Below are 20,952 nucleotides of genomic sequence, written 5' to 3'. Positions count from 1 at the left end.
AACATTTAGAATTTGATTCTGTAAGTTCTATTGTTTAATCAATTCCTACTGGAAAGAGACGAGTTTACTCACCAGGGACTTCCTTGGGTATTGGAGAAGAACTATCTGAATAGTAAAAAAGACAAATGAATTAACCACCCATCAAATAATCCATGGTACCCAGCAGATTTTTGACAGGCACTATCTCTCTGCTGTGGGAGTTAGTTCTAGTGTTTCCACTCACAGTTATGCTCAGTTGTTGAACAAGTACACCTGGTATAACCCTAACACATGCATTTGGTGTACGCATCTGTCCTTGCAGCATCATATAAATGCACTCTCAGAGTGAGGGCTGATGTTCAATTTCTTTTCTAGTGGTGGGGATGGGTTTGCCCTCTCTCCAGGTCCTCTCTCCAGCCTTTCTTATGTGCAGCTTTAATCTGTAATCCTGGGTTAAGAATTAGTCAGCAGCCTGAGAGGAGGGACCTTACCATCTAGGCCAGCCGTGGGCAAACTACGGCCCGCGGGCCGGATCCGGCCCATTCGGCTGTTCTATCCCGCCCGCGGAGCCGAAAGAGCGGAGGGTTCTCTTGCTCTCCCCTCCGCTCCTTCACCAGCAGCAGTGTTAACATGGCAACGTCGGGAAACACGGCAGCAGCTCCTTCTTCTGAGTGGGTGGATTTATATCCGCCCATTCAGTAGAAGGAACAACCTCTCAATCTTCCAGAGGCTCTTTGTAATGCCCGCGGACGCGTCCCCCGACATCACCCTGGGAATGCGTAGACACGTTATCGTGGTGATGTAGGGAGACACGCCCCTGGAGAGCACAGTATCAGAGCATTAGCTAAAAAGGAGACCAACAACACTGTTCCCACTGAAGTGGATGTTTTAAAGACCAAAAACCTTTCAACCCAGTCTACATTGCCATCTACATCTACGTCCCGGGCATCATTTGGAAGCTGCACTAAAGAAAATGTTTAATTTACTGTTTACACATTTTGTTCTTTTCTATTTGTTTTAGTTTTAAATTATTTTATTATATTTAAGTTTAATTTGAAAGGCTTTTGTACCTTTCCTTTGTTAGGCAATTTTATTTTGCCTTTGCCATCTTCAATATAAGGTATGTTATTGTGCTATGATTCCTCCATTTTTTGAAGTTTCAAATGATAATAATTAGTGTTTACATTCTTCTTGTTAAAATGTTTGAAATGAATAAAACTATTGAAATAAAAAAAAAAGACCGTACCCTTTTATGTAATGATGTTTACTTTGAATTTATATTAGTTCACACAAACACTCCATCCATGCTTTTGTTCCGGCCCTCCGGTCCAGTTTAAGAACCCATTGTGGCCCTCGAGTCAAAAAGTTTGCCCACCCCTGCGTCTAGGACCATGGTCCATTTAAGCATCACATTCACTCTAAAGACCCTCTGAATGTACTGTGTGTTTGTGGGTATAGGAAGGTCCGTGGATCCTCTCTAGGCCCAAACTGAGAATCAAATTTGTTCGCTTGTGCAGTCGGTGACCACTAAGAGGAGTTAACCTGCACTTGGAGCCCTGCTTCTCGGAGATGAAAAGGAGTAAGAAGCTGAAGGATGCCCATGTGGCTCTTCCCTGTAAGTCATCCATGTGCCCTGAACCGATGATGTCCTGGAGATACTTAAAGACAAGATTCAGACCACTCAGCTAAGATGCCCTAATATTTGTCACAAGACAGGGCAGACTGGTGAGAGACCATCGTTTGTGAAGTGCTTTTGTGAGACTCAAGACGCAAGCATCATGGGCGGCTAAAGAAGGAGCAAGGGAAGGTATTTGTCATAAAGGAGAAACCCAAGCAATTTCTATCAGTTAGTAAGCTTAGGTAAGCAACATTTCAGTGGCAGAGACCTCAAAGCCCCAAGAGAAGAGGCCACCGAGGGGAGGTCCAGGCTTTACAGACTGCCCAGGAGAGCCAGGGGAAGGTGCCACACCCACCTCAGGACATCTCGGGCCACCAGCTAACACACCTCCTGAAATAGCTCCCATTCTGGGAAAAGAACATTCCCTTTGTCTCCACCTTTTCTTCCAGCTGTCCTTTTAATTAGCTGCTCCCTTTCACTTTCCAAAGAAGTATACGGAAAAGTATTTGGTAAATACTTCTTTCCATATTAAGTCCAATAACTGCAAATGGTTGGGTAGCTGCCCATGACACTGGCATCTGAGTCTCACGGAAGTACTTCATCACGGATGGTCCTTCCTGGAGGCCCACTGGACTGTTCCCTATGGGAGGTACTGGGTTGCCTGGAAGATGGGCAGGCACCTGGATCTTGTTGCTACTTCAGTGTATCAAGTCCCAGACGTGGTCACGGAGGGAAACCAGCCTCAGAATGATTCCCACTTGAGGTGGGTATCACCCCCACTTTTATTTCTGTATCTGAGATTTCGTTTCAGAATGTGTCCTTTACTTGGAAATAGGGTCTTTGAGGGTATAATTAGTCAAGGCGAGGTCATGGTGGATTAGGGTGGGCCCTGAATCCTACAACCAAAGACGGTGTCCTTAAAAGAAGAGAAGACCCACGGGGAAAAGACAGCCACACGAAAGCAGGCCAGAGGATGGGGTGATGCAGCCACAAGCCAAGGAATGCCAGGGCGGACAGAAGCCACATGAAGACAGAAAGAGGCTGGAGGGAGTTCTTCCCTAAACTTCCAGAGAGAGAACGACACTGTGATTTCAGACTTCCAGCCTTCAGAACCAGGAGAGAATACATCTCCCTTTAAGCCACCAAGTTTGTGGTAATCGTTATGGCTGCCCTCGCAACCAGTGCCCTCTCGGCATCATACGAGGGTTGTGGGAGTTTTCACAGGCTTCTCCCTCCATAGTGGCTACTTCTCTGTCTCCTCTTCAGTTCCTTTTCTTTTCACACCAGGTTTCTCCCTGCCACACTCGGCACGACCTTCAGGTCCCCCGTTTCTGGGGCTGTTCCGCTTCCACACTCCCCAGGGCAGCTCCTGGCTTCCCTGAGTTCAGTGTGGGTCCATCTTGCCACGGCCAGTGCCTGCACACAGAGGGGCTAACAGGGTGCCGGGCCTCAAGCGTCCCCACCTGCCACTAACCAGCTGGGACCAGAAATCCATGCATTTGACCACCCCGTGCCCCAGATCCTTCACCTGTAAATCACAAATGAACACCAGCCGGGCGACCGCACAGGTCACTGAGTTGAAAATGTGATAGATGAGAAAGGGCCTTGTAAACGTGAAAGCTCAATTAAACCTGCAGGGAGCTAGTCCATTATTATTAGAAACCTCACTGAAGATGAAGGACCTGGCAAATTGAAACTGCATTTCTGTTCTCACAGCCCTTCCAATATCCCTCCTCTCCTCCAGGTCTTCCCCTCATGTCTGAGCCCTTTCGGGTCACTGCTTGATTCAGAGAAGGAAGGACCATGATGTGTGTTTAATTTTGAGGGAGTGAAGTTTTTAATACAGTGATAGACAACCCCAGAACTGGTGTCAGGCGTCCCGCCATGACCTGGGAAGATGAAACGTCGGGGGATGTGAAATGCTGGCTGTATTTCTTAAGTTCTTGCCTTTCCTTGAGTCTGATCTATGATGAACAGAGGTACTTAATTTCAATTTATTGGCAAACATCTCCAGAGATTTTTGCATCATGGAACTTTTATATTATTAAAAAAAAAAAAAGCTCAGTCTCCCTGGCCAGGTAGCTCAGTTGGTTAAAGCATCATCCCAATAGGCCAAGGTTGTGGGTTTGACCCTGGTCAGGTAACATACAAGAAGCAACCAATGAATGCAGAAATAAGTGGAACAACAAATTGATGTTGTGCTCTCTCCTTCACTTCCTCACCCTCTCTCTTAAAAAAAAATCAATTAAAAAAATAAGCTTGGCAAAGAAGAAAATTTCAATGAATTTACTTAGTTTTTCAAGCAAAAAAAAAAAAATAAATCCAAATTTAAACTGGTTTGTAGCCAACCATCATCTTAAGTTAAGAGGCAGTGAAAAAAGTGAACTAATTAAAACCAGCCAAGTAAGGAACAATTTGACTAAAAATTGTTTCCTCTAATCATTAAACTCCTAATTTATGTCATTTTCACATACATTATTTATGGCATTTCTAATGTGTATACAGTCAGTATTGCATTTCATCTATAATTGCCAGTGCTTATTGTTTTACTTTCCCATTGAGTGGAACTTAAAGTGTGAGTGCATTTTACGATCAAGGGGTCTTCGATTCTATGAAATACAGTATTTCATTTAATGAAGATGGAAACTGTGAGACTTGTAATTAAATTTTTTTCTTTTTATACAGCTCATATCAGATCTCTGCGTAACAAGCGTGCACCATGTTCTGCCTCAGAAATACATGCTTGTATTGTGTGCTAGGGACTCCAGTCATTTGTTCTTTTTGAGAACAAATGCATCATTTTGAGACCAAAGAAGAGAAAGAAACTAGATTTGGAAAGAAAATGACAATATACTGTGAGGAGAAAGGAAACAATTTCATTTCCATAATTACATTCTTGCAAAACATCTTCATAGAACCCGGTGAATTTTCGGCTAGAACTTGAGCTAATGTTATGGCAAGAGTCCTGGTTTCCAGCCGTCACCTGCCTTCCTGAGCCTCAGTCCCGAATGTCAAACAAAGCAACGGCACCGGATGGTTGTTGAGATTGGTTCTATTTCTAGGAACCTCTGATAATTCTCATTTGAAGAAGAGCTATTTGCACAGACATGTCAATACAGCTCCTACCGGGGTTCACAAACCATGACTGCTGCTGGGGTCTCTTGTCTTACCTGTGTGGTCGGTGACTTGCTGCAAGTTTTCATCTACAGAGACACTGTAAGAAGCAAAAGTATTCTGAATCAAACAGTGTGTGTAAACAAGTTCGACCAAATTGCTCTGTAATTAAATAGACGAGAGCAAAATGCAGAGCTAGGCTTTATTACCAGAGGACTTTCGGAGACCCATGAGAAGCCAGGGGCTGAAAGAGCATCCTGTTTTGTACTTTCGAACTGACACATAACTTGTGCAATAATAGAGTAACCTATCAGGCACACCGATAAAATGAAAATCCCTAGAGGTCACCCCTCACTCCATCAGGGTTACTCATTGTGCTCATGGATCTTTGCGGGAGAAATGTACAAGGACACAAACAGACACTTACAAGAACCCAGGGTCCAGCCACCGCTGAATACTTTCTTGTTTGGAACCGTCTACAAATGAGAAAGAGACAGTCAGAGCACAGACAGTTAAAAGGATTCGATTGCATCATTCAGCCACCACCCCGTAGCTCCATTTCCTACATATTTAGGTCCATGTTTCTATAAGCATATTCATGTTTTCTGTAATCATCCTTTCCTGGAAATGAAGTACAATCTTGCCAAAAGACTGTAATTTAAAAAAATAAAACCCAAAACATAAAAGGGGAGAAAAAGAAACCACCAAGAGCAAGAGATGTTGGAATCATGTTGTAATTACCTGGCGTGAATGCAAAGGGTGAACAAGCACATGAGACTTTTGTCTTTCTCTTGTTGGATGGAAGTCACCCGGGAGCCCCTCCGCATTGAATCAGGACATTTACCTAAGGCAGCTAGCCAGGGATGTTTATTTGCAAGGCATTCTCTGCCAGGTTAGAAACCAAATTTGCATTCATTCCAGGGACAAATTGCACTAGACTCCCAGGATTGCCAAAGGCACCCTGCATTAAAAGGGCACCAGCCTTTTAAGGTGGATCTTAATCCCCACATAACAAAGGGTCACCAGGCAGGAAGGAGAGGATGCAAAGGCAGTGTTTCCTATTACGGGCTATAGGCTACTCGGAGCTGACTTTCTTGGGCTTGACACCATCAGTGAGGAAGCTGAATTACCCCCTCACAAGGTATCTGGTGAACCAAAAAGGCCAGTGGGACAGGGAGGTGTTCATTCTTCAGTTGAAGTAGTGTGAAGGGATGGAATGAACTGGGCAGCGAACAAAGAAGAAAAACCAGCCTGGCCGGCGTGACTCAGTGGTTGAGCATTGACCTATGAACCAGGAGGTCATGGTTCAATTCCCAGTCGGGGCACATGCCGGCTCAATCCCCAGTGGAGGGGTGTGCAGGAGGCAGCCGATCAATGATTCTCTCTCATCATTGATGTTTCTATCTTTCTCTCCCTCTCCCTTCTTCTCTGAAATCAATAAAAATATTTTAAAAAGAAAAACCATCAGTTACACTGTAGTGGAGGCAGAAGTGTTTCCTTCGTTATTACTCTTTAAGCTCTTAAATGATTATTGATGCCTGCTGTAAAGCCCAGCAGATAAAAGCCTTTGGTTAAAGTAAAGCCTTATGTCTCTGACACAGACTCCACACAGCTCTGGTGTCCTGGAGGGCTTAGTATGGGGTACATTGGAGTGGGAAGGAAGCTGAGTTCATTCTTTAGTTAGACTGCTTCCATCAAGGTCTTTGAGTGTCTATAGGGGACATCAGAAGTGCCCATTTCATAGAAGTTTCTGGAATCATGCCAGGAATGCTAGTATCTTCAAAGCTAAGTCCATGCTCTGAAATTATTTGCCCCTAGCCCAAAGCCCCCCCATCCCTCACCACCCCCAGAAGGGCTGTTTCAGATACGCCGAGGGCCGTCCTCACCTAGCGAGGGCGTGGGGAGACTCTGGCCTTCCTCCTCAGAGCCCAGAGGTGGCTGCTCTTCCAGGGGAGCCCAGGCCCTCTTGGTGGACTGCAGGATGCCTCTCCGGCTCCTCTCCTGGCCTCCTCGAGGGCTGTCAGATCCATGTGACTTCTCCACCATCATCATTCGGCACACTGATTTCAAAGCAACACAAACCAGACACAATGGGTCAGCTTTCGGGCTTGGTTCAAGGAGAGGGCAAAGGCCAAGATGCTCACGGTCCAATGAGTAGATCCAGGTCACGATCTTTGGTAGCTTGTCCCCCTACCCCCGCAAGCCAAGTTCTCTGTTACAATGCAGAGAAATGGTTTCTCTCTCAGTGGAGAGGCAGCTGGAAACCAGGGACTAATGTGGCCTCACCCATCACCAGGCCACATCCACACCCTGGTGGATTCAAGCTGGCTGTCAGGGTTGTGGTCAGTGAGCAAAGAAGTTGGGGAAGTGGCTACACCCAGCCACGGAGGAAGCTTAAAAGCACCATAATAGGTAGCCTTCAAATCTATCCAACTGTTACATCTTTAAAGAAATATCTTTAGAGCCCTAGCTGGTTTGGCTCAGTGGATAGAACATTGGCCTGTGGATCAAAGGGTCCCAGGTTCGATTCTGGTCAAGGGCACCTACCTTGGTTGCTGGCTCCTCCCCTGGCCCATGCCCTGGTTGGGGCTCGTGCAATAGGCAACCAATGGATAATGTTTCTCTCACATTGATATTTCTATCTTTCCCTCTCTCTAAAAATCAGTGGAGAAATATCCTCAAGTAAGGATTAACAAAAAAGAAGACCTGAAATATAAAAAAATAATGAAGACTTTGGCAACAGATCAGCCTGGCCACTTGTTGTGTGGCCTCGTATAAATAATAAAACCTCTTCATTCCCTTAATTTTTAATGATGGATAAATGGTACTGAATTTTAACAACTGTTAACCTCAGTGCAGTGCTTCTTATGTATTAGATTCCATGCTGAGTTCTATTCATATGTCATTTAATCTAATTGTCATTGAAGGAATTTGTCACAATTTTATAGTAAATTGAAGAACAGAGAGGTTAAGTTGCAAATCCAAAGCCACACAGGCACCAGGATTCAAATCTAGGCCTTGAACTCCAAGCACGTTCCCATGACTCTGAAGCTGTACTATCTACTCTCAAGGGTGTTTGGGACAATTTGAATACTGGTAAATATATTATGCACATGGCACAAGAAAGGTAGGCTGCCTCAATTACTTAATTTGACATTTATGAGACTCGAATAGCAAGAGAAGGAGACAGAAGCTTAGAGCAGCTGTGGAAATTGTTTAAACTCCCGAGACTATCGGCACGTTGAGAACAATGCCTCCCTCTAACCCACTGATGTGTCTGTAGTATATACATGGCTGAATTCTCAGCACATAGTAGGTGCTAAGTAAATATGTACAAAATTAAATAGCAAATCTAGGGTTCAAAACCACTCTTTATGATTAAATCCTTGCATGTCATCTACTTGAATTTCTTTAAGAAAAGATTATTCTTTAAGCTTAGAGAAATGACCAAATAGTCAAATACCCACTTTAGCAGCATGTCTTGCATCCCTAAACTTAGGCATAATTCCTGATCACATGACTTGCAGACCACCATTTCTAATCAACGTTTCAATAAGGCTCCTCATTCAGGTTTATTGTAAGCATCTGAATATTCTAATATAGTTGAGCATTCTAGGTGCAACTGGTGGTAAGAGTCTCCTTATATACTTCATCTATTAAAATTCTATCATTCCTTGGGAGTATAAATATACAGTTACTAGAGGCCCAGTGCACAAAATTTATGCACGGGGGGGGGGTGTCCCTTAGCCCAGCCTGCACCCTCTCACAATCCGGGATGCCTTGGAGGATGTATCAGTATGCCAAGTAGCAGGCGGCCAGGGAGGAGCCCGAACCAGGGCTGGGTGCCGCAAAGCTCATGCTCATCCTGGCCCGCTGTGCTCCCCACTCAGTAATGCTGCTGCGGAGTCAGGAGAGGCTCCCGCTGCCGCAGCTGTACTCACCAGCCATGAGCCCGGCTTCTGGCTGAGCGGTGCTCCCCCTGTGGGAGTGCACTGACCACCAGGGGGCAGTTCCTGCATCTGCCCCCTGTTGGTCAGTGCACATCATAGCGACTGGTCAACCGATCATTCCAGTCATTGTGTCATAACGGTCGCTTAGGCTTTCATATATATACGTAGATTGTTGCAATGATAAATTACTGCAAAAATTAATGACAATTGTGATGACTTCATTTTGTGTAAAAATAGCAATGATAGGAAATTTCAATTAGTTAAAAATTTGGGCAACAGGTGGACAGTTAATATGCATATTAACAGTGAGCATTTTAGCCATCAGAAAGTTAACTAGGAATATACTCTGGGGGAAGGTAAGTGCTTATAAAAATTTCAATGATGATACAGGACAGAAATAACACAGATTAGATTATACGTCTAACCTTTATAGAATTGCTTGGTAACTAGAATTCATAACAGGAGACAAAAACAACCTTTAGAAACTGCGTTTAATTTTCAGTTACTTAATTTTGCATAAGCTTCGGGTCTTTGGAGGAAAGACAGTTCTCTTTGGCAATGTCGCGCATCTTGTGCATGTGAATGATAATCAGAGCATCAACTCTGACAGTGCAAATGTCACCAGGAGGAAAAACTCCAAAATCACACTAAACAACATTCACAGAATATCAGGTTCAATAGAGGATCGGGGTTTGGATAAAGGTGTAACGCAGCATGGAAAAATAAAACCCCAGAATAGTCTTGCTCTTTCACTAACCTGGGCTGAAAGTCAGTTCCGATGTAGCAGGAGGGACTTGCTCTGTAGTGGGAGCAGGAGCTGCCTAGCAGCTGACAGACCTCAGATCGCTGCTTCCAGACTAGCATGTCAAATTTTAACCTGGCCACCACTTTTTTCAAATATAACACTAAAAACCACCAAAGGTTTAGATACAAGTGCAGCTTTATTGGTCGGTCCCCAGACTTCCGTTCCAGCCACTGGGGCGGATTTGTTCTCAGCCACTGGGCTTGCATGGCCATGAGGGTAGCTCCCTGCCAGCTCAGTAGGACTTGGCTTTTAGCAGGAAAAGGCCTGCAGGAAAAGCAGGAATTCTTGTTAAAGGCAAAGGTCAGGGGCCAGTTTGTGAGAAAAAAAAACAACCTCTCTGTTGCCTCTGACTCAGTGGGTGCCTTCTCACTTAGTAAACAAGTCTGCTTCTGGAAACAGAGTCTCTGATGCTGGAATGCCCTTCATCTGGCTTCCCTGGCGTGACCCCTAGAGCAGCCCTTTGGAAAGGGACACAGAGCAGGTGGCAGCCCTGAACTGCCCACGGACTGGCAGGGTGGACGTTATGGCACGTGGCCTCTGGTGGTCCCTCTGGTTAACTGCTCTGTCCTCAGGACCTTTGGAACCAAACCCGAATCCTCATCCTGGACCCTGTCCCCTGTGCAGCCCCTTCTCTCCAAATTATTTCTATCCCGATTACTACGTCATTAATCCTTATGTGTACAAAGAACTCCCATTAATTGGGGAAATTTCTTATCATATTTCATAAAATAAGAGAATGCAAAACTATATATGCACTAATAACTCAATTTTGTAAAAACAACAAAACCAACAAGCAACATATTGAAAAGACAAAAAAGCAATGTATTTTTATTGACTTCAGAAGAGGAGGAGAAGGAGTGGAGAGAGAGAGAGAGAGAGAGAGAGAGAGAGAGAGAGAGAGAGAGATCAATGATGAGAGAATGCCCCGCACTGGGGATTGAGCCTGAAACCCCGGCATGTACCCTTGACTAGAATCAAACCTGGGACCCTGCGGTCCACAGGCTGAAGCTCTATCCACTGAGCCAAACCAGCTAGGGCCCCCAAAAAAGTAATATATTAAAATGTTATCAAAGTTTTGAAATTTTCAAAAGAATCAAAATGAGAAAAAATGGCTTTGCTACATTAATTTTACATCGTGTGTGCTTTCACTTGAGTGAACTAAACCAACCACACTACTTTTCACTGTGAAGCCTTCGGCCCACAGCGAAATCATAGAACTTGGTGCTTTGATACTTAAAGCAGCGACGATGATCCCATTCCTGTCCTCTGGAGTTAACAGTTTGCACCTCTATGCAAACAAGTTGCCAATAAGGTTGTTCATACTGGAAAATAGGAGCTGTGCTTTCTTTACTTATCTCTGTGTCCCCATAGATCCCAGCACAGCTCTTTGCCCACGGTGAAGAATCGGTAACTATTAGTTGACTGCTTGGTTATTTGGGAGAGAAACATCCAGTTGTCATAGCCAGTATTCTTGGTTTTTATGTGGTTAAAAGAACAAGTGCTTTCAGGTCAGATAATCCCAGATTTTAATCTCAGCTCTGCTGCTTCCCTGACATCTCCTTGGGGAAATTTTCAAACATCTCTGATCATCTACTTCTTCATGTCTGTAATGAGTATGAAATAACCATTCCATAGGGTTTTGGGAAAATTTAATGAAAAATGTCTACAAAAGAATCAATGCCCATATTGGTCAATTTTTATTTCCCCCTTTCCCTCTCTTCTCTGTGTTGCCTCCTGTCATTGTAATGCCAAGAACTGTCAAGTAAAGGAGAAGAATCACCAATTAATGCAATAAAAGTTTTTCTCATGGGAGATACATTTGATACTCTTAGTGTATGGATAACCTGGGTATTTTGAGACTACTTAGTTTAGATAATTGAGAAGTTGATATATTTGGAGAATGTGCGAATAAAATATTTCTGCAACCATGAGAACACAGATTTCCCTGAGATGATTAGAGGCTCATATCAAAGTCTGGAAATTCCATCATCTATGAATTAAATTTCAAGGTGACAATGATAGGCTGAAGCTCTAGCCTGGCCACCACTTCTGAAGGACCCCTTGGTCAAGAAGAAAATAGCATAATGGAAGAACATCCCCAAGGCATTCTGAGTCCACAGGGATCTCAGCATCTTTATGTCCCCACCACAGATCCTCAGTACCTCAGCCTCTGCTCAAGCCTTCATAAGATCTTAAATGGTGTCAAGCTTGCCTTGCTCCCCTCCATCCGCCATATACAATGACTTCCCTAGGAGCAGGACATAACAGAAGTCTGCATAGAGCCATGTGGGCTAGGAAGATCCGCCCCCTTCCCCAGCTATAACACCACTCATAGAAGTTTAAAAAGGAAGCCTCCAGAACCCCTCATGCTCTTGAAAAGATGATTACTATGAGACCAATACCATTCATCTCCCTCCATACACTAACTAAGCAACCAGTCCTAAGAGAGCTGATTCACACTTCTTACCTCAGGAGACCATAGGAGTAACCCCAATCATGCCCTATAGCCATGCTCATATGGCAGTGAACATTGCCTCAGCTGGTCCAGTCTTCCACCCTTCCCAGACTCTTCCAACCCCTGAGCCCTCTGGAATTCACAGACTGTCACCTTCCAAATCCCTTTTATCCTGAGCTCTCCACTGAATATTCCTTTACCTCCTTTCTCTAATTGAAACATGGGCATCACTTCCTTTGTCACTCTCTCAAGATGTGGATTTTTCTTTGATGTCCATTGAATTGGGACCATAGTAAATTTCGTCCATGTCTATCATAGCTGCTTGCAGACTTTGTTTCCTTCATTCTCTGAAGAATATACATCAGACTATGTAGGCGTCCACATCTAGGACATTTGCCTCATTTACTGAAAATTATAAAATGGTTGTTCTGTTATCTTTCTGGAAGATTTAATTATCCATATAGATGATCCAATAACATCTAACTGCTCAGTTCAATAATCTGCCCACTTTCAACAGTCTTTCCCTCTACTGATTCCCATGGTCAAACTTCATTGCTATAAGTGAATACCTTCCAAAACCCCAATTTCAAGCATCCCTTCTATTTTACTTGCAAACTATTCTTGGGCACCATTTCATCCCCTCTCCCCACTGGATCATTCTCTTGAGCTTTCAACATGCTATAATGTTTCCCATCTTAAAATAGTTCCCCATTGACCCCCTTAATCTTTAACTCCTACTGTAGTTCTTTATTAAACAGACTTGAGGCCCGTTGCATGAATTTCGTGCATGGGGGTGTGTGACCCTCAGCCCAGCCTACACCCTCTCAAATCTGGGACCCCTTGAGGGATGTCCAACTACCAGGATCGGGCCTAAACGGGCAGTCGGACATCCCTCTCACAATCCAGGACTGATGGCTCTGTTTAACCACATTTGATGGAATTGACTATATGCTCGCCTGCCTGCCTTCCTGATTGCCCCTAACCGCTTCTGCCTCCCAGCCTGATCACCCCCTAACCACTCCCCTGCCAGTCTGATTGCCCCTAACTGCCCTCCCCTGCAGGCTTGATCGCCCCTTAACTGTCCTCCCTTGCAGGCCTGGTCCCTCCCAACTGCCCTCCCCTGCTGGCCATCTTGTGGTGGCCATCTTGTGTCCACATGGGGGCAGCCATCTTGTGTGCCAGAGTGACAGTCAATTTGCATATTACTCTTTTATTAGATAGGATAGAGGCCTGGTGCATGGGTGGGGGCCAGCTGGTTTGCCCTGAAGGGTGTCCCAGATCAGGGTGGGGGTTCCCTTGGGGTGTGGGGCAGCCTGGGCGAGGGGCCTGTGGTGGTTTGCAGGCCAGCCACGCCCCCCAGCGACCCAAGCAGAAGCCCTGGTATCTGGGATTATTTATCTTCTATAATTGAAACTTTGTAGCCTTGAGCGGAGGCCAGGGCCGGCCAGGGCAGGGCGAGAAGCTTGGCTTCCTCCATCGCCGGGGGCAACCCAAGCCTTCTGCTCTCTCTGTGGCTGCAGCCATCTTGGTTGGGTTAATTTGCATACTCACTCCTGATTGGCTGGTGTGCGTGGCTTGTGGGTGTAGTGGAGGTATGATCAATTTGCATGTTTCTCTTTTATTAGATAGGATGGTGAGTCCCAAGTTCATATGTTCAAATCTGGTCCAGAGCTTCAGAACAGGGTCCCTGAGCCCCTTCTAGAGCTATTTGACATCTCTATAGATACCTATAGACATCTTTAGCTTATACATGCTACACTCAATTCTTTATTCTTTCCTTAACTTCTACTTGAAATCCCCTGCCCCCACCATACCCATCTTATGCCAGTGTTTCTCATCTTAATAAATGATACCACTCTTTGGGCCAAGAACTTATGAGTCTTCCTTGATTCCTCCAATCCTTTCACGTCAAGACATTAAAAAAAAAATAGAGGTGCAGGACCCTTAATAATAATATCTCAGACCAACCACTTCCATGGTCATCAACCTGATGTACATCAGAACTCATCATGCTGCTTGGATCACTGCAAAAGACTGATTTACAGCACCATCCACACCTCCCAATTCTTTTTTTAACAAACTCAAATCAGTATGCCAATGATCAACTATCAGTTCTTATCCTTTTATAATTTTCAGCAGCATTTGATGGAATTGACTACTTTATCTTAAGGGAAATAATCTTTTCATTTGTTTTCTAATACCATACTCATCCAGATTTCCTCCTATCTCACTCAAAGCATTTTTCTGAAGCTCTTTTCCTGGTTTCTCTTTCTAACCTCTAAATTTTGAATGTTTTATATCTCAGTCATCAGCCCCTTCTTATCCTCTCTATTTACATGCTCTCCTTATATTCGTATGGCTTTAATTTCTCCTCTGTAATCCCATGGTTCAGTGCAAACCACTAGTAAAGTATTCTCAATTGTTTTGTAAGTCTGTGTTTACACTTCTGTTTAACCACACTGAGATTTTATTCAGGACCGAGATCCTAGCTCTCATATCATAATTGTATGGAAAAGGTGCTCAATGTATGATTATTAAATGAATGACTGTTTAAAATTTAAACTTTAAATGAATGCCAACAAGGAATCAAGAAATATCAAAGCAAATTTATATATATAAAAGCCTAAGCAACCATTACAACCAGACGACCGTTTTGTAGCTATGACGTGCACTGACCACCAGGGGGCAGACACTCAACGCAGGAGCTGCCCCCTGGTGGTCAGTGCGCTCCCACAGCCAACCTTCTTTGGCTGGCCAACCTCCCACAGCCGGCCAACCTCCCACGGTCCCTCCCCCTGGCCGGCCTGCCCTGATGGTCCCAATCACTGGCCAGGCCAACGGACCCCACCTGTGCATGAATTTGTGCACTGGGCCTCTAGTTTGGTTATAAAATCATTAAAGATTTCATACATACATACTCAAATATCTATATTTCTACCTCTACTTAGAAACAAGGTTTTCTGAGTAACCACTTGATGCCCACTTCTGCCATTTCAACCCAAACTATCTGAGTAAATACCTTTTTTTTAAAACCTTCTCTTATGTGCCTTTTAAGTGCTAAAAAGATAAAGATCTTAATTCATTACCAGAGAAACAAAAAAGAAGTTGATTTTCATTCATCAAGAAATAGCTAACTGGTTGCATGACATTGAGCATGGAGTTTTAAATTGTCTTGGAATGTTATGTTCTTTCACTATATGAGAAAATTAGATGACATGAGATAACTCGATAAGTTGATTATTCTATTTCTAGCCACCACATAAACTGCTTAGTATTTGACCAATGCAGTTCACAGCTCACACTTAAAAAAGATTTTAAAGCTATGTTCGTCCAAACTATAAAAGTGGGAAGAATATAACATTGTTCCTGTTACTCATGGCTTTGGAAGACCACTCAGTAACTCAAGCCACAAAGCCAAGCCAGGAATGCCCTTCTGCTCTTCCTCCCTATCCAAGTATCAAACCCCACAAATACTTGCAAAGATTTCCGAGTGATTCAGTGAAGTAGAGGCAGATCCCGGGGAAGAGAGTGTTCTGTCAACACTCTGTTGGGAAGAACAAGCAGTCTGTGATGACTTGCTCTGTGGGTGGCTTCCTCCCACCATGAAATATGTGAAGGGTGCTCACTCCTGCCATTTAGGAGTAAGCTGGATTAAAAGACAAGGCAGTTGTGCCCAAGTTGGAACCCAAAGTCAGTTCTCTTGGACTTCGAGTTTTCATCTTTCGCTGGTGAAAATAAGCAAACAATGATTAATTCAAGAATCATCATATAGCTTCCTGGATACTTGAAATGCCTTCAAGGCTGGTAAGGTTGGATCAACTGATTTTATTGACTGCTAGCCCTGTTCCAATCCCTTTTCAACTTTGAAGTGATTTTTCTTTCTCAATGAATCCCTCTTTTTTCTTCATTTCTACTCTTGTCTTCTCAACATTTGCCTTGCCTCATCCTAGAGGGAAGAATGAAAGGATGTTCGTATCTATGATCTACTTCTGGCCCCCTATTCCCACATCATTGCAATTCAGGCTCTTCTTGCACACCATGTTCCCGATACACAGAACTACTTGTTCTCAAACGCACCCTCTTCGCTTATCCCATGGGGTGTAGATGCCCCTAGCAGCACTGCCCTTTTCATTACTGAATCCCATTTCATTGAGTTCAAAGAGAACTTATTCTATAGAACCTTTTCTTCTTACCGATCTCTACTCCCACCTTAGCCTCTTCTGGAACTCACAGCAACCTATGTAACCCCTTTCTGAAGTACTCTTCACAGTCAAGTGGTTTATTTATACTTCTGCCTTTCCACTCAACTAAATGAACTCCTTGGGGGACCAGGACTGTGCCTTATGCAGTTTTGTATCTGTGGTACATAGTCTAGGACATGAATAATAATAGGTAACCAGCAATAACTGTTTAATGAATGAATGATTACTTCTGACCCCGGACTCTGTCTTTGCTCTCCGTGGGTGGGAATTGTGACTTACTCATCTTTGTAGTTTCTGTCATATCAGGCACCATACTGTGTACTAGTAGTTGCTCACAAAAGTGCATTAGATACCCGTGCTCAATAATATCTACTAATTCAGCTTAATTTAATAGTTTACTGTCTACTGTGTACAAAGCAACTTTGAGGAGCTTACAGTTGGTTATAAGAAATACTACTTATTAACTGTATATGTTGAAGCAGAATATAATATGCATTTTGGGAGAAGTACAAAACAACTGTTCTCAAATATTAAAGGAGGAAAATGTTCATTCAGGGGCATAAAAAAGCCTTCTTGGAAGGGGAAGTATTGGCTCCGGCTCTTAAAGATGAGATAATGGGGAGGCAAATGTTCCAGATAAGGGGATTAAAATGCATGTGAGCAATTACAGCATAAATTTCACCCAAGGGCTATTAAGCAGTGGCTTTGCAACAATTAAACAGATGTTCTTCAGTGTTAGCTTACTGAAATCACAAGTCATCTTAACTGACGGCGTGATGATTAATTTTATGTATCCACTTGACTGGGCCACGGGGTGCCCAGATATCTGGCTATTCATTGTTTCTGGGTGTGTCTCTGATGGTGTTTCCAGGAGAGAGTAGTGTTTGACTCAGTAGCTTGAGTAACACAGATTGCTCACCCCGTGGGTGGGCATCATTCAACTTGTTGAGGGCCTGAACAGAAGAATAGGGTGAAGGGAAAATTCCTTTTGCTCTGCCTCGCTGAGTGCGTTGGGATGTCAGTCTCTCCCTGCTCTGGAATTGGGATTTACACCTGGTTCTTTACAACTGGTTCTCAAGCTCTGGACTCACACTAGAACTGCACCACCAGCTTTCCTGGGTCTCCAGCTTGCAGATGGCAGATCATGGAACTGCTCATGTCCCATAATTGTGTGAACATCTTCCTTGTAATAAATCTATAGACAAATAAATAGATACAGATATTTATATCTCTCCCCCTTTCTTGCTGCCTTTCTCTCTATATATAGATAGAGATGATATAGATATAGACTAGAGATAGTGATAGAGACAAAGAGATAGAGATAGAGATAGATATAATAGATGGATATGGATATGGATATAGATAGATTCTATTTAATTTCTCTGGAGAACCCTGACCAATGCAGATGGTAATTTCTCTTGAGAATACTTTTAGTTGAGCTCTATTACACATCCCTTTCATATGCCCTTCCTAATACCTTTAGAAAATGAGTGATCAGGGGAAGGGGTTGGAGGTTGGGTAAAAAAGTCAAAGGGATTAAACAAAGGAAGAACAACGCATAGATACAGACAACAGTATGGTGATTACCAGAGGGAAAGGGGTGGAGGGAAATGGAAGAGGGTAAAGGGGAATAAATAATGAAAGGAGACTTAACTTGGGGTGGTGAACACACAATACCATATGCAGATATTATAGGATTGTACACTTGATACCTATATAATTGTATTATCCTATGTCGTCCCAATAAATTTAATAAATTTAAAAAAATAAACAAATAATGATGGGTCAAGCAATTCAATTTAAGATCTTCAGGTGTGCAAATCTGAAGTTTAAAAATATATTGTCATACAACAAAAAATTACATCATATTTCAATCCAATAGCAAAGGATCATGATGGTTCTGTCCAAGAACACAAAGAAATATATCTGATAGTGAGGAGAAGAAATCAATATTTAAGCCAGTTATTATGTCTAAGTCCCCTTTCCAACGGCACTATTTTTTACTCCTCTGACATCAGAGATGTCACCAACCTTAAGAAATACAGAGGGGAAAAGAGTAACTTCTCAGTGGAGAAATTCAGCAGATACCATCTTAAGATACCAAGTGTCCATATTCACATCTCGGGTGGGACATACAACAGTATGTTCCTCCTAATATGATGCCTCCTTGTTTCTGAGCTATTCCTACCCCAAAATGCATAAGCTGTATCTAATCATAAAGAATTATCTACTAAGTCCAAATCGAGGGGCATTTTACAAGGTGACTAACCTGTTCTGGCTTAAAGATGTCAATGTCATGGAAGACAAATAGACTCTTTAAAATACTTTTTTTTTTTGTACTCTGCAATAAAATTACAAGTATTGTTAAAAAAAATGCTCATTTTCTCTGTATCATTTGTCTTCCTAAAACATTCATGAACTTGCTTGATTTATCTTTGAAGTATTCAGAGATCACCTGCGACTGTGCAGAACCCCACCACGCTGGACCATGCTCTCAGAAGGCGAGCAGTGTTTTCCAGTGCTGGGGACACTCAGAGCACCTCTGCACCCTGCTCCCCTTGGGCGCCCTCTAGAGTCCTGGAGGAGCCTGATCTGGGAGGTGACCAGTCCTGGGTTCTTTCAGCCTGGCCCTAAGGCGCAGCCTCAAGAGACAAGGAGGTCAGTATCTCTCAACACAGGACACCCACATGGGGACAGTGCTAAAGAGGCTCTGAGCAAGGCTCTCCAGGCAGCAGTCTGGCGTCTTAACCGTCAACCAGGCATGAATCCTACATACTAGTAAAATCTGATCACAATCAATTCCAATATCTAGCCTTGAGTTAACATTATGAAGCAAGTGCCATTGAACTCTGAACTCACTTATTATTTTAAGGTTTTAGCCCCAGTATTAAATCACTTCCTAATATGGTATAATAAGACAATGATAATTAGGTGATTTTTTTTTCAATAGAAAATAATAGTGTAAGTTTTATAGAGATAAAAGTGGATGCTCATTTATTTTTCTTAAAACCTTTTCTAATTTTCATTCCTAAATCAAGTTGTCTGGTTTAGGAACTAAAAATGCAGGATATGGCGTTACATTTGAACTTCAGATAAAAAACAAATAATTTTTAGCATAAGTATGGCCCATCACTTGGGACATATTTATACCAAAAACACTGCTGTTCTTCTAAAATTCAAATGTAACTGGTGTCTTTCATTTATCTGGTAAGCCTATCCCTGAATCCTTTTTCTCTACTCTTTCAAAAGAACTTCTCATTTTGATAGCAGGTTCCACCTGGACCAAAAAATCCCACATGGCCCCAGCACCTCAAGCTCAGTTGGTATATTCCGTGAATTCACTGATTAGTTAACAGCCAAAGAGTTTAACTCCTTTACTTCATCTTAATTATTAGATTTCCCTCAGATTGTAAGGAAAAAAGTTACCAGCGAACACGACATAAAAGTCCCAAGCTACAAAGAATAGCTACGAAAAGAAAAATATAATTTCTGCATCTCACCTCAGAAACCTGCTTGACGTAGTTACAACGTAGGGGAAATACTCTGCTAACAATTGTGAGCCTAGAGCTTCCCATTCCCTGTGTTTCAGATCTTCCCGTGTTAATGGCAGTCACCCAGGGAGCCATGGGGTGCAGAAACCATCCAGGCCAGAACCCACGACAATTAGATGCTTACCTTATTGCTAATGGCCTTTCTTCCTGGGAATCACCCAGTCACACAGCAGCAGGTAAAAAGCTTTCAGAACATGCCAGAGCTGCCCTTTCATTCCAACTGAGAGAAAATGAGAACAGAGAACTCTTATCCCCTCCCCCACAGGCTGGGAAACAAACAAACACGTTATGGGAGTTACTAAAGTAGAACACAAGTGTCTCGGCAGAGCAGTGGCCCTTGGAGCTTGTGCTCCAAAGTCTCTGGAGAGAACTTGGATACCTTCCTGCTTCCGTGAGCATCACAGCTGGGAACACTAATAAGTCCTTGTGACCACAGAACTGTGGCCCAGGTTCCCATCTGCTCTTATTTAAATGTTAGTCATGGAAAGCCAGGACAGTTTGCTCGCCAAAGTCCACGGTCAAGTTGAGGATAAAGACACATAGTGATTCTCTCTATCCAGCCCTCTGAAGAAAGGAAGCCGTGAGAAAGTAGTTAGAAGTGGTTGGACTTATGAAGAACTAGACTCAGAGGAAGTGTTGCCCTTCGAACTGTTGGCAGTGACATCTGCCCTGAGTGCAGGACTGAAAAATCCTTTGCTGAGGAAGTAGAGTGAACTTGTCTTCATTTGGTTACCATGGTGATGTTACAGCGTGTTACCAGCCCCAGTGATTTGCATTGCAAACCATCACTGGAAATGGGGACGGCAGAACTTGATATTCTGGATGGAGAAACTCAATTCCCAGGAAAGTTCAGAGGGAACAAAACGTAAATATATGTGCATACTCCCAAACACATAAGGAAGGGGCCAAACAGTAAGGGCTAACTGTCAGTCCTATCCTCCTTGAAATTTCAGTATCTATACAGTATTTATTTGGAAGATTCAGACAATTTCACTTTAGACAGGCAAGTAAGCACATTATCAACCTCATTTTTTTAAAAAAATATTTTTGATTTCAGAGAGGAAGGGAGAGGAAGAGAGAGATAGAAACATCAATGATGAGAGAGAATCATCAACTGGCCGCCTCCTGCATGCCCCCTACTGGGGATCAAGACCCAACCCGGGCATGTGCCCTTGACCAGAATTGAACCTGGGACCCTGCAGTCCACAGGCTGACGCTCTATCTACTGAGCCAAACCAGCTAGGGCTATCAACCTTATTTTTTGAAAATTAAACTTTG

At 43.3% G+C, this 20,952-nt stretch overlaps 1 protein-coding gene across 11 annotated transcripts in view; it reads right to left on the bottom strand.

Annotated features, from left to right (window-relative positions):
• The window catches only part of ITPRID1 (ITPR interacting domain containing 1), a 69,864-nt gene extending 49,822 nt beyond the window's left edge, over positions 1-20,042 (bottom strand). For 8 of the 11 annotated variants that reach the window (XR_013960422.1, XR_013960423.1, XR_013960424.1 and 5 more), the window contains exons 1-5: positions 19,799-20,042; positions 6,598-6,771; positions 5,139-5,187; positions 4,768-4,811; positions 73-105 (exon numbers count right to left, since the gene is read on the bottom strand). Coding sequence is in view for 8 of the 11 variants with exons in the window: in XM_080664886.1 (XP_080521012.1) it covers positions 73-105; positions 4,768-4,811; positions 5,139-5,187; positions 6,598-6,763 (292 nt within the window). In the remaining 3 variants the exon portion in view is untranslated. Of the gene's footprint in view, positions 1-72; positions 106-4,767; positions 4,812-5,138; positions 5,188-6,597; positions 6,772-9,418; positions 9,579-19,798 lie in introns of those variants that run through there. The other 3 variants (XM_080664891.1, XM_080664892.1, XM_080664889.1) reach the window with 2 other exon arrangements.
• Between the last annotated feature and the right edge of the window lie 910 nt (positions 20,043-20,952).

This window comes from Plecotus auritus, assembly GCF_963455305.1.
Source record: "Plecotus auritus genome assembly, chromosome: 4".
Lineage (NCBI taxonomy): Eukaryota > Metazoa > Chordata > Mammalia > Chiroptera > Vespertilionidae > Plecotus > Plecotus auritus.
This window is presented reverse-complemented; position numbering and strand designations above follow the sequence as displayed.